This window comes from Megalops cyprinoides, chromosome 8, assembly GCF_013368585.1.
Source record: "Megalops cyprinoides isolate fMegCyp1 chromosome 8, fMegCyp1.pri, whole genome shotgun sequence".
Classification (NCBI taxonomy): Eukaryota; Metazoa; Chordata; class Actinopteri; order Elopiformes; family Megalopidae; genus Megalops; species Megalops cyprinoides.
The window spans coordinates 5,840,089-5,852,964 of NC_050590.1; the positions used below are offsets into that span (position 1 = coordinate 5,840,089).

Genomic DNA, 12,876 nt, shown 5'->3' on the forward strand with positions numbered 1-12,876 from the left:
AGGATCATGGGAAACTGAGTTCCAGTGAGGGATCTACCTCTGTCAGGTAGCAGTCCCCTGAATCACACATGCACACACACAGACAAAGAGATGAGAATGGAGAAAAAAGAGAACAAAAAGATAAAGGACCTTCCCCCTGCACAGAGTCAACCTGACTGCCCTTTCCACAGAAATTTCATTCACATCACATTTCACAGCACAAAGCCCCAGCGCCTGTTAGTGGCCACAGGCAGTTGGACGGTCCAAAAGCGCGCTTTAGAGATCTCTCCGTTGGTTCACTGGCTAAGCCCTCTGCAGTCCAGCACACCCAGAAAGCAACCCATGTGGAGAGACAGGGGCATATGTGAGATGAATATTGAGTTACTGGCCATTACAGAATCGCACTGTACCAGCAATACTGGCCCCAGCTCCCCACACACACACACAGACACACACAGACTCACAGAAGCACAGAGCAGGCCATCATGCAATGGCAGATAACAGCCATACTAAAATAATACCCAATCAGTTGTTCATAAATATGAAGCTATCATTACATTACACCACGTCATTTAGCAGATGTTCTTACCCAGAGCGATTTACATAGGTTATACTTTTTTTTTTACAATGTTATCCATTTATACAGCTGGATATTTACTGAGGCAATTGTGAGTTAAGTACCTTGCCCAAGGGTACAGCAGCAGTGTCCCAGCGGGCAATCAAACCGGCAACCTTTCCGTCACGAGTCCTGCTCCTTAACCACTATGCCACACTGCTGCCATTGATGAATTCATTTCAATCACACAACAAAGTCTGACTGTGGCTTCACAGCCGCCTATTTAATTTGCTCCAGTAGTTCTCTCAGACATGTCACTCGTGCAACCATCTCATTTACCGCAAGTAGCCACCTCATTTGCACTGGAAGTAAAAGTCATGACTGTGTTAGCAGATTCATTTCCAGAAATGTTGATCTCCCATCTGTTGCACAGATTCCAGATAAGCCCTATACATCCAGTAGCGATCACTATTAGGCCTGTTACAGTTTTGTGAAGACGAGATGCAAAGCACATTTGGCCTGAGACATGAATTAGAGAATTAGAATTAAGAATTAAGACACGTTCCTTACATATTCAGTTGGACTTTTTAATTAATTTAGTCATTCCCTGAGAGTGTTACAGGCCTAAAATGTCATTGATTCCATATGCTTAAAGAATTCAGGACCATTATTTTAAGCAAGCTGTTCAAGGTATCTACAAGATTCGGTATTTTGGAAACCATAGAACTGGTGTATAAAATCGTCTTTGAAATTTTTACTAATTAATTATGCAGAGTAATTAGGAGAAAATCAGACGCAGGTCAATCGTCACTTGAGGATTATCAAGTACAACACTACCATCTGGTGGTACTTTAAAAACATTGCAGCAGCTTCAAATAGGTTTTTTCTTCCTTTTTGCGCTTAATTTACAATTATTTTCACTTGCAACTAAGGCCTGTCACTTGTTCGAATGTTTTAAAAATGTATTAAACAACTTAACGAATATTTCAATGAGCAGATGGCTTCGTAAACACAGTTGCATAGCTCTTGTGCCGAATTTCCGTCGGAGCACATCACGTTAGTCCAATGATCGAATTCGTGTATCAATGCGAATCGTCTCAACAGCACAAAATACCACTTATCCAGATGGATCTAAATTTTCCCTTTATGTTTCGACTCTTTTTACTCAACGAGTCACAGGGGTGTGATCGTTAAACTGTGTTTTGAGGTTTTGCCAATTGTTTTGATTGTCTGCTGACCTCCATTTTTTTTCAGTCAAGACTTAACGGCTTTTTATAATGCTTTTACATGGAATCCATCGCACAAACATAGCTAGCATAAATAACTATTCGCATTAATTAGACAACTCATAATACAAGAGAGCAGACGCTGGTTACGTCTCAGTAGCGCACACTCTCCGCGGTTGAATGGACCGTAACCCCAATTTACCAGGTGTGGGCGGTATTCGAAGCTACTTTAATAATGCCCGCGCATGCGCATCACGAGTACTCAATTTCCTGTTTTACGGCGGGCTTTTTATGTGTGGTTCTTAATGACGTTCTTAGTAACGTATATGTTGTGGGCTGCAAATTAGCAAACAATACGTTAACAATTAATAGTCATTGAGGAAATATGTCAACACAGACAGCAGGAAAAGGTCAGCACCACTTTGAGCCTCTAAAGATGGCAATCTGTGGCGTCACAATCACAACGCGCGTCTTCCGGGTATTGGCATGGATTCACAAAAAGAAATACGCAAACAACGTAGGCAGTTCGCAATGGTTGTGCTTTCAAAGTTACGCAAGCGTCTTTGAACGCGGCCGCTGGGGAAGTTAGTAAATGCAGGTTGCAAGTTACTGCTGTTGCGTTTCTGCACTCTATGTGCGCTCCAGTTTCAGCGTAACTTCCGCGTTGAAGATAGCGTTGTAAGTTGCTGTACTAAGCAATCGGCTAACTGTGAATTCAGACGTGGCGCCCGGTCTGAACGCGGAGGTTCAGAACCACCCGGTCTGTCCGCAGCGAAATTTGTCAAGGGACGATATCCATTTCTGCCGCATCCATTTTTTTCTGGTTCGTAGCTAACGAGCGTATAAGCTGTATAATGCGGTAACGCCAGTACGATTTATTTGAAACAATTCAGTTTTACTAACGTTGTAGCTGGGTAGCTAGCAAGGTTGCTATTTAGTTAGCTAGGTTGTTAACTAGGTACTGGGCTGTCTGTACTTTCTTAGCTACCCAATTGCCGTTAATTGTGTCAAGAGAAATGAAAATGAATGAGTTTATGTAATACATTTCTAGTTTGTTGGAAACGTATTACGTAACCCCATTAATGTCTGTTGGCTTGCTAGCTGTGTTTCGTGATTAGATATTCGCGTGTTTTCTGCGTTGTCACTGGTTATGCTAGCATTAGCTAGTTATTATAACCTGATTTACCTGCTTGGTTTGTTAGCCGCAACGGTGTGCTGGGCTTAAATGCGAATAGTTAAGGTCACTAGTCAGAATAGCAATAATGCGCTTTTCCCAATAGTGGGACATGCACAGCCTGCTATCCAGCTAGGTGCTCTCCAGCAACTGGCCATTGAATAAATGCTAAGAAACTTTTTCATTGAATTTTGTTTTTGGAAAGTCATGACTAGGTTCATGTTTAATGCACTTTTTTATTGTTAAACAAGCTTCCAAAGTTTTGCATTTTGAGTTCAGTCTAGTTTTTAGCGGCTTGAGTATGAAAGTATTTCCATAAGAAGGGCTGGAGGTATGAGGAGGTCATTTTGTTATTTGTGGCCATAATCGCCTGAGATATGTACGCACAATCAGTGCATTCACTCTGTAACGGACTTGTGTATGCGTCGCATAACCCCAAAGAGATAGACAGCACCAAATAAAACCAGGGGCAAAATTGAGACTTCGGAAACGGATGAGCGTTTATCGTGACTCTGTGGGTGTACATTTAGCCGATCGTGTTTCCGTGTTTCCCTTATCAAGCAGCAGAAGCCGGGACCATGTGGAGGAAGGCTTTTGTGGGTGCCTTGCTCGCCCTCACGGTCGGGTACTTCTACCACACGGACCCCGAGCTGCCGGAGCGCTTGTTGCAGTACCTCGCTCAACCCCCGCCCTCCCCGGAAGGCGCTCCAAGCACCCCCACTATCGAGCAAATGATCTCCAACGCCTGGGAGGCCTTGATCACGGCACCTGCACGGCAGTGGAGTCGGGTGGCTGTGGGGTGAGTCCTGCCCCATATAAATCTGCAAAGCATGTCTGACTTAAGTGATATAAAGGTGCTGTTCGCTGATCTCACTGGAAGTGGAGTTGTGATTGCCACAATAGTCGTCCGTTCACATATTGTACGTGTTCTTTTTTAATATCGCGTGTTGAAGTGAATAATTCATTCATTCATTCAACATGACAGTAGAGGTAAATGAATGCTTTGTCAGAGGTGCTGAGGGGTTTGCGTTGGTGAACTTTGAGGCTGTTTTTGCCAGTCAGTCTTTGTATACACTGTGTGTGAAGGAGCTAAGGGTGGGGACGTTCCTCCGCAGGGTCAACGCCTGTGTGGACGTGGTGGTGTCAGGGGTGGGGCTGCTCCAGGCCCTGGCCGTGGACCCCGGCGTGGGCCGCGACCATGAGGTGCTCCACTCCAAAGAGGACCTGAGGGAGACCTTCATACACTACATGGAGCGGGGGGCTGCTGCGGAGCGCTTCTTCAACGACAAGGAGACCTTCCAGAGGATTGCGCGGGCGGCCGCTGAGTACCCTGGAGCTCAGGTAAACGGGGGCCGATAACCAGACCTGCAGGGTGTTAGCCCCAAGGGGGAGGGCTTGTGACAGACAACCTTAGGAGAATAGTTTTTAGTCTTCATGACAGAGTCTGAGGTTACGATTGGCCAGCTTCATGATTTACACAAAGATACAAGGTCAAAGGCAAGTGGGCACCCATTTGTCTGGTATGTTCAGCTTGTCTTCCAGCTGATGGAGCTTCTGAGCGGTTCGCCAGTCTAAAGAGGCTGTATCTGTTTCCCAAGTGCGGTAACCTGGCGATGGTAACTGTTTTATCATTTGACATGTAATTGTATCTATCCGGTAATTGAATTGCATGTGTTCAAGACAGAGATGATTTAGTTTTGAATTAATACTGGGCACCCGGAGGATTGGATTTTTTTTTTTGTTTCAAATGTAATTATGCATGCATGCCCGCTGGTAATTAAACCTTTCAGCGCTGGGCTTGCTCTGGCTGCCCTACTTCCTTTGAGAAGGTGTTCTACATTCATTTCCAAAACGAGGAGATGTGTTTGTAGGCAGTCTCTGACTCGCAGCTTCATGTGAATGCTGAGCTCCGCATGGAGTCCTCACCCACTTGGTTTTCAGTATCGTGATTGAAGTCAGCTTTGTGACCACGCCACATGACGTTGCCTGCCATGGTTCCAGTCAATGGTGTGTCATGTCCCCTGAGGTGATAAAGCCTTCAGGCTGATACAGATACTCAGACTCCGTATCAAAACGACCAGCTGCCCGACAGGCGGGCAGAGCCGTTAAACTGGTCCGGTGAGTCAGTTGTATTTTCTTCAAGTGCGAAATTACGGTTCTTGATTGCGAGATACTGTATCGCTGCCTCCATCTTGTAACAGGAAGTGCGTGAGTCGGCTCTTTTGCTCTGGTGTTGCTGTGCACACCTCTGTAAAACGGGACTTGCCGATTTTCAGACGCACTGTGTTTGCAAATGGAGGGGTCTTTATTCTTTCCCAGGAGCACGTGATGTTTGGCAATAAAGCTTTTATTTCATGTCAAGATATGCATGTGAAATTCAGTGGTGGTGCCATAATTAAACTATGAATTACTTGCGGGATACAATTTTTTTCCTTGTTACGGCTCTTTCCTTGCTTGAAATGCTCATTAACATGTTGAAAATATAAATTACTTTCATGTCAGCTTAATATAAACAATTACAGGGGTGCTCTGCAGTGCACACTGGCTGTGTTTGTTTTTTTATGTATTCTCACCGATTGTTGCCCGTTCTCTCTCCCTCTTGTTCAGCTCTATGTAGGGGGAAATGCTGCTCTGATTGGCCAGAAACTGGCTAGCTACCCTCAGCTGATGGTATGTATGTTTGACTGTTGGCTATCCTCAAGTGTGAGACTGAGCATACTCTTGTATATTTATTTGCCACCAGACACAACTCAACAAATTTCACAAAGTTCTGGTCTGGAAAGTTTCTCTAATCTCTCCACTTTTACATGCCAGCTTTGCTTTTATGTCCTTTCTTTTTTTTTTTTGGAGGTTCACAATTAACCTTGCAGTTTCCATAAGGAATACAGCAAAAGATCCCCTTCATTCACTTTAGAGCCAGCCTCTGCATTCTGTGGGCTGTTCAGTGAGGAGGCCTGCAATCTAGCGCTCAATGACCTTGCTGAATCTGGAAAAGGCGGTCTTTTGTGTTTGAGGACAATGGAGACTCTGCAGGGACTGTGTTGGCATGGTATGATCCTTGTATGGATTTTTGAAAGCGGCAGGTTCAGGAGCGCTGAAAGGAGAGAGTGATTGTTTCTGTTTTCTTTTGGAAAAGCAATTGTTTCCTCCTTGGTTTTGGCCATGCTGCTTTGTGCAGATACAGGTGCACATTGATCAGCTAAAACTGTTTCAGTCTGAAAGGGAATACAGTGTTTCATGGATCCTGGACTGCTCTGTTGTATTTTTCATTTATATTTTTGAATGCTGCGCTTGAATCATATGTAGTCTGTGTAAGATAGATTGTAAGAAGTGTAAGAAGATTTTTTAGCAGAGAGTAAAGGTGTGGGTGAGTTTCCACCTATATCCAGACAATATTAAAGCCAATCACAGGGCTACAGGTACCCATTTAGAAGTGGTAAACTGTGGTCGTGAATTGATATATTCAGCTCTTGATACAATATGTTTCGTGAATGGAGTTCACAATTTGAAATAATCATGAAATGATAATCCCCCAAGAAACAATGCTGATAGGAAAACAAAAATGTTACATGATTGAAGAAGTTATGCTTTTCTTTCCTTTACTGAGAGATCAGATTCACTGGGTAATGGCTGATACATATCTCACTGAATATAAATTACTTGATTAAAAAACATTTTGAGAATTGGATTTGTTTTGACAGTTTTGAAAACCTTTGCTAAAACTATGAAAGTGACATCACGCTTCTTGTCGTACCACTACTGAAATTTTTGCGGTGGCTTCTGATTTTGAACTTTTGTAGTTGCCCTGAATAAGAGCATCTGGAAAAATTGATGACTTTACACTGTAGCTGTTAACTTGACCCATGTACAGAAGTACAGATTCTCATAGATTGGTTTTTTGATAGCGCTTGTATCAGCCTCATAATGTACAGAGAGTCCGAACAACTTCCATAAATTGGGCTGGTGGGTTTCTGTTGTGGTCACATCAGAGCAAACTGCCATTTTGCTTGACGTATTAAGAAGCCTTTCAAATGGCTACAGAGATGCAAACAGCATTCAAGAGGAGTACTAACCAAAACAAGTAAAGCAAACAAAATTCCATCAACATGGTTTTTTTTTTTTGTTTTTTTTGGAGGAAAAATGTATGCTACTTTCCAGCCAGTTTTAATCTAGGTCATGTGATCATTCGATTTCATACCATAATCTCAGGGCCGGGAAACGTTTAATCACTGTCTGATTTTGCAAAATGCGATACAACGATATTTCATCCTAGGCCTAGTAAGCAGAGAATTCCCTGATACTGCAGCAGGGACAGGGTTTTCCACATGAGGGGGGAATAAATCTGATCTCCCCTCCCCTTTTTTGTGTCAAAGGTGCTGCTCTGTGGCCCTGTGGGCCCTAAACTCCATGAGATGCTGGATGACCAGATAGTCGTCCCCCCAGAATCCCTGCAGGAGACGGATGAGTTCCACCTCATCCTCGAGTACAAAGCAGGTACGTGCACCTGCCAGCCCACACCTGGTGAGGTCTGCTACCGGCAGGTGTGCTACATGAGTCTGCAGTGGGTGGCGATGTCAGCCCATGGTGTTGAGAGAAGAGTTTGATGGGTTCCTGTGCAAGTGACGTGGGTATTTTTTGCTCTGTATCAGTGAAGTCTCTTAATAAGGGCAGTTCATCCTTTTCAGTTCATGCTGAAGTAAAAGCATCTAGAAGTGTTGCACTTGGATCATTCCAGAAAATTAAGATGTGCAAGATGGTTAGATGACTTTTATGAAATCGACCATCAAAGTTACACATTTTTTCTTTGTTTTGAATCAGGCCACATATCTCCGTCCCCTGTCTGTGAGGAGTTTGCTTTAATCACTGTCGCTCGTATTGGCGCCGTCTTCAAAAATGATTCTCTGTGGAACCTTGTATCATTTACACTTGACTCTCTTCTGTGAGAAGGACTCTGTCATTTTAAATAATGGAGGATTTGCTTCCCGTTACTTAAATTAATTCTGGTCTCCTCTTAAAGGAAAGCCAGGCCATATGTGTTTAGAGCCCTAAATTCTCAAAAGGCGTGTGTGCTGAGAGAACTGCTGAGGGATTAAAGTCGTACTCGGTTACAAAAAAAGCCATAGAGCTTTTCCTCAAGGACATCTGCAGATGAGATTTAGATAAGCACGTTACCGCAGTTACAATGCAGTGAGCCCTGACAAGGGGGCTTAATTGTAGTGGCAGTACAAATACATCCGGAGTGTTTTAGAAACAGGAACTGAAATGTGTGTATAATTTCAGTATTTATAAAGTGTATGGTCTTGAGGAGCCTTGTGCCCTGTATTTAAACTCTAAAGGGTGCGGACCCTTCACCTGGATGTGGTGGTGTGTGGGTGCAGGTGTGACAGCCAGGTGCAGCCAGGTGACACAGGTGTTGCGTCTCTCTGCCTCTGCACACAGGGGAGCAGTGGGGTCCAACCCGAGCGCCCCAGGCCAACCGCTTCATCTTCTCCCACGACATGGCCAATGGAGAAATGAGCACGCTGGAGACCTTTGTGGCCAGCCTGGAGGACTTCCGTCCGGACCTGGTGGTCCTGTCCGGCCTCCACATGATGGAGGGCCAGGGCAGGGAGCTTTGGGAGGAAAGGCTGAAGGAGGTCAGTTCTGAAAAGAGTCCTCAAATATCAAAGATGGAAGCATGACTCTCAATGCACAGCAGTTTGAGTCATTCCAAGGGTTATTGGAAGCTGGTTAGTGTACCAGAACAGAGTCAAAGGCAACAAAGGGCATCTGACACCAAGTACACTCACCTGTTTCCTGTAAAACCTTGAATGGCTCAAACTTGTGTCCACTGGGAGTGTGCTGTCCATACCTGACACATACAAGAGAATATACCAGTAAACTATTTCAATATCAATTTTTCACACAGCCTTTGCTCTTGAAACACTCCAAGTCACAAATGTAAAAGGTTTCTCCAGATGGAATAGGATGTGTGGCTTAGTTCATGTTCAGCAGCTGTGTAGAGCTGCCACAAAGCGAAGCAGATTTTTTGTGTCTGTGCTTAAAGAAGGCTGTTTTCAAAGTGGCATTCTCTTACTGGTGAGCTGCTGGTACTCTCTGTCCCACCTAAAGCACCTCAGAGAAGGTTCCTTGTTTTTCAAAGCCAGTATAGCTTAAAGGTGATTACTTGGTGCATTTTGGTAGGATTACCTTTACAAAAACAATATGCAGATTAACAGTCTCTGGTATTTTTGTTATTAAAAATTAGTCTTTTAAATGGAGTACTGGGAAAAGCGATAAAACCCAAGAATACGAAGCGTCTTGTTAATTGAGTATCTCCCACTATCCTTCTCATAATTGAGTGTCTGGTACTGTCCTGCCTGATGCGGGGGGGTGGGGGGGGGGTTGTTGAGGGCAAAGGGACTGGGTATTCTAGGGTGAAATTTATAGCCTGCTCCATGGGGGTGCTTTTTCCATCTACAGTGCAATATAATCACAGTCAGTTTCACTGGGCACTTAGCCCGTCTCCCTCCCTCCAGTCCATTAAGGAGGGAAGGCTTTGGCCGGCGAGTAACCTCAACGTGTGCTTGAACAGCACAGATGCTGTCTTCATCAGTTCTTACCCCTAGCAGGACCATAGCTGATTGGTTGTGCCCGCTTGGCTTTGATATCCTCGCTTGCAGTGCCGTTTTTCAGTCTCTCAGCAGTGTCGAATTTCAGGCCCCTCAGCTTCGGTTGGAAAGGCGATCAACTTCCGCTTATTAGGGGGGCTGTCAGACGTGGTGGCGACTCGGGGTCAGGCAGCCACCTCCTCCAACCTTGTGTGATGGCTACACCTTCTTTCTCTCCCACAGGCGGTGGTGGCGATCTCTGATGTCCGCAACGAGGTCCCCATCCACCTGGAGCTGGCCAGCATGACTGACAAAGACTACATGAACAGCATTATGCAGGAGGTAAATGTGTAGGTTTAATTTAGGATCCTCCACAGGTGGATCCTATAAATGTTGTCTCCCACTCACTGTGCCTGCCTGCAGGAAAGTTTGTCATGTGTGGCGCTCAATCAAAAAAAGAAGCTGTGTCTTCGTTCGTTTACTGCATAACCGGCTCTTTCGGATCTCTATGTTTTCCCAGTAGGACATAACAAACACCTAACATCGAATGCTGGCATCACAGCCTGAGGACATAGCGGGTGTATTTTTCTCAAGACATCACCGTAAATTATGGATCGCACATTAATGAAACCACTTTGAACAATGCGATAATGCTTGCTCCCTTTAGTCATGAATAATTTCGCAAGCCCCTGAGTCTGTGTGTTATAGCGGGCAGGAAATGAAAGGCGGAACATTTTAGATGAGATCTGGCTCGCTGAAAAATGGATGAGTCAGTATGGCGCTTAAATCTGTAAGGCAAAGTGTTGGGAGAGAAGGGGATGGCTTCTGACCACTTTTTTTTTTAATGGCTGCCCTTCTGTCAGTAAGTGGTCTCTGATCTCACACCTCCGCTGTGTGTGTTTGTGGCGGGGCAGCGTGCGAGACATACAGTGTGCTGTTGTGTTCCGTTAGCAGGTCATTCCCATTGTGAACTCCATCGGGCTGAACGAGCAGGAGCTGCTCTTCCTGTCCCAGGCCAGCTCGGGCCCCCACTCCGAGCTGGCCTCCTGGGACGGGGTTCCGGACGTGGGCCGGGTCAGCGATATCCTCCTGTGGGTCCTGGAGCAGCACGGCCGGGCCGACCCGGAGTCTGAAGCGGACCTCACCCGGATACACTTCCACACCCTCGCCTACCACATCCTGGCCACTGTGGACGGCTACTGGGGCAACCAAGTGGCCGCCGTGGCCGCGGGTGCGCGGGTGGCCGGCAGCCAGGCCTGCGGCCTTCAGAGCATCGACACCACCAAGGTGGCCCTCCGGGCCCCAAGGGAGTTCCACAGCTCCTACTCAGAACCTAGAGAGACTCTGTCTCTCAACCCTGCCGAGCCAGTAACCGTCTATCGCCGGGGCAACGTCACCTTCTACCTGACCCCCGTCCTGGTGTGCAAACAGCCGCTGCGGACAGTAGGCCTCGGGGACGCCATTTCCGCAGAGGGACTCCTGTACTCAGAGATCCTGCAGCAGCAGTAGCACACCATACTGATCCAGTACAGCTCTTCTCCAGCCAGCAATGTGCAATGGAGTGCGGATTTGTTTTCACCCGGTGATGAATGTCATTTTTTTTTTTTTTATTAATTTCGTCAGTCGTGCTCTAGGTGGCAGTGTCCTGTATGATGCACAGGCCCTACTGACATTGGGCGTGTTTTAAGCCATTTCTTCATACTCCGAGGAGTTTTTTACCGTTTACCTCTATAGTGTATGATTCATATAACGTACAATAATCTCATCTGCCTTGTGTAACCACAGGTCTGAAAACGTTACTGTAAGTGTACAAAACATCAATGCCTCGGCTGCTAAAGAAATCTGGTGACTCTGTGGGGCTCCAAATCTATTTGGGCTGGAGCTGTAGACATCCGTGTTTTATGTTGGCACGGGTAAACCACAATAATCAATTCTGCATCTTATTTGAACCCTGGGTGCCCTGTAGATTTGGAGCCAGCAACCTGCGTTAGGTCCTACACTCCCACCTTACTGCTCAGCAGGTGTTCTGGTCATTACCTTCATTGCATGAGGCACATTTGGATCAGACTGGCAGGTACCAGCGGAAAGAGGATACCTGGTCATCATTTACCATCTCGCTGATGCTGAACTGGAAAGACAACTTAAACAAGGTTTCTTTTTTTTTTTTTTGTTTTTGGTGTTGGTTCATGCATGAGTCTTTGAAGTTCTTGTGCACTCCAATACAAGCACAAGCAGCGAAGCGCATCTGTGGATGCAATTAGTCTAATACAACAGAATCCTTCTGCTCGTTACCTTTTGATTCCGCAGAAAGGTCGATACGAAACACACTGTTGCCACAGCAGCGACATACTATTACAATTTGCAGTTCAGACATAATTTAATTAAAAGCTTCCTAACTATAGAACAGGCGTCCGGATCACTTCTGTAGTAGGTGTTATCTACCACAAATCAAAGAAAAGAAAAACAAATAAATGCACTCTCAACCTTAGCAGTGGATTAAGACTATTTATACACATGAAATTAATGTATTGTTAGGGGAGGTTTAAAGTGTTCCCCTTAATGCATGTTGACCTCCACTTCCATTCCCTCTAGTGGCAGATGGTCATTTCCATGTTGTCTGTAGCCATGTTTGATTCATTGAAATCCAGACGTGAAGAACGTAAACTCGAGGATCAACAATGAATTTGGTCTTCCAGATTTGCATACTTGAAATAGATAATCGTGTTTTTTTTTTTTTTAACTCACCTCAATGGTCTTATTTTGTCAATCTTTTCTCCCGAAGTGGGTATTTGTAGTCCTTTACATGTGTGAAGAATATTTTTTCTTTCTTATTTCAGGGATTTGGTTTCCATTGCTGTTGTGTACGTGGATTCACAGTGTGATCTAGAGGAAGACAACCCTGGTCCATGTGTTTTTGGAGATACTTGTGATTTTTGCTCCGTCTTTACCTTTAATGACATAATTGGATCATTTATCTGGTTGAATTAATCTGGGTAACCATGTGTTCACTGTACTGCCGAAGCAGGGTTGTCTCCCTACGATCCGTTAAGTATTCTGTTTTTTTTTTTTTTACCTGCTTTTTACAACACTCTGTATGAATTTTGTGAAACTCAGATATGCCTGCCGGAAGTCATGTCAAATTCCAGATTATCCAGATGTGGAAGTGGAATTGCTGGATGTTGCAGTGGTCCTCCACCAGCAGAGGGAGCCTTGTCCTTATTAGAGGCGCTGCAGAGCTGATCAGCCCTGAAGCTGACTCTCACTGCCTCTTTTCTCTGCCATTCAGATGTTGCGTTGCAGATTTTTCCGTGTACAACTAAGTCTTAAATGACAGGCTTAACTCATGAGGAG

General features: G+C 45.0%; 1 protein-coding gene across 5 annotated transcripts; it reads left to right on the forward strand.

Annotated features, from left to right (window-relative positions):
• Positions 1-2,360: 2,360 nt before the first annotated feature.
• adpgk (ADP-dependent glucokinase) lies at positions 2,361-12,174 on the forward strand. Of its 5 annotated transcripts, none has more exons than XM_036535237.1 (8): positions 2,361-2,439; positions 3,497-3,734; positions 4,051-4,276; positions 5,543-5,605; positions 7,309-7,429; positions 8,375-8,571; positions 9,769-9,867; positions 10,477-12,174. In XM_036535237.1, exons 2-8 carry the CDS (start codon positions 3,514-3,516, stop codon positions 11,032-11,034), a joined length of 1,485 nt encoding a protein of 494 aa, XP_036391130.1. In that variant the 5' UTR covers positions 2,361-2,439; positions 3,497-3,513; the 3' UTR covers positions 11,035-12,174. The 5 variants fall into 5 exon arrangements, with proteins under 5 accessions (XP_036391130.1, XP_036391131.1, XP_036391129.1 ...); XM_036535238.1 differs by having other exon boundaries at positions 3,500-3,734; XM_036535236.1 differs by lacking the exon at positions 2,361-2,439 and adding an exon at positions 2,449-2,584.
• Positions 12,175-12,876: the final 702 nt, after the last annotated feature.

Bases quoted from the DNA above. Each gene is read 5' to 3' on its own strand.
- adpgk (XM_036535237.1), top strand. From the start codon at position 3,514: ATGTGGAGGAAGGCTTTTGTGGGTGCCTTGCTCGCCCTCACGGTCGGG. The intron at 4,277-5,542 runs GTAAACGGGGGC...CCTCTTGTTCAG, and splicing joins CTGAGTACCCTGGAGCTCAG to CTCTATGTAGGGGGAAATGC. The intron at 5,606-7,308 runs GTATGTATGTTT...TTTGTGTCAAAG, and splicing joins CTAGCTACCCTCAGCTGATG to GTGCTGCTCTGTGGCCCTGT.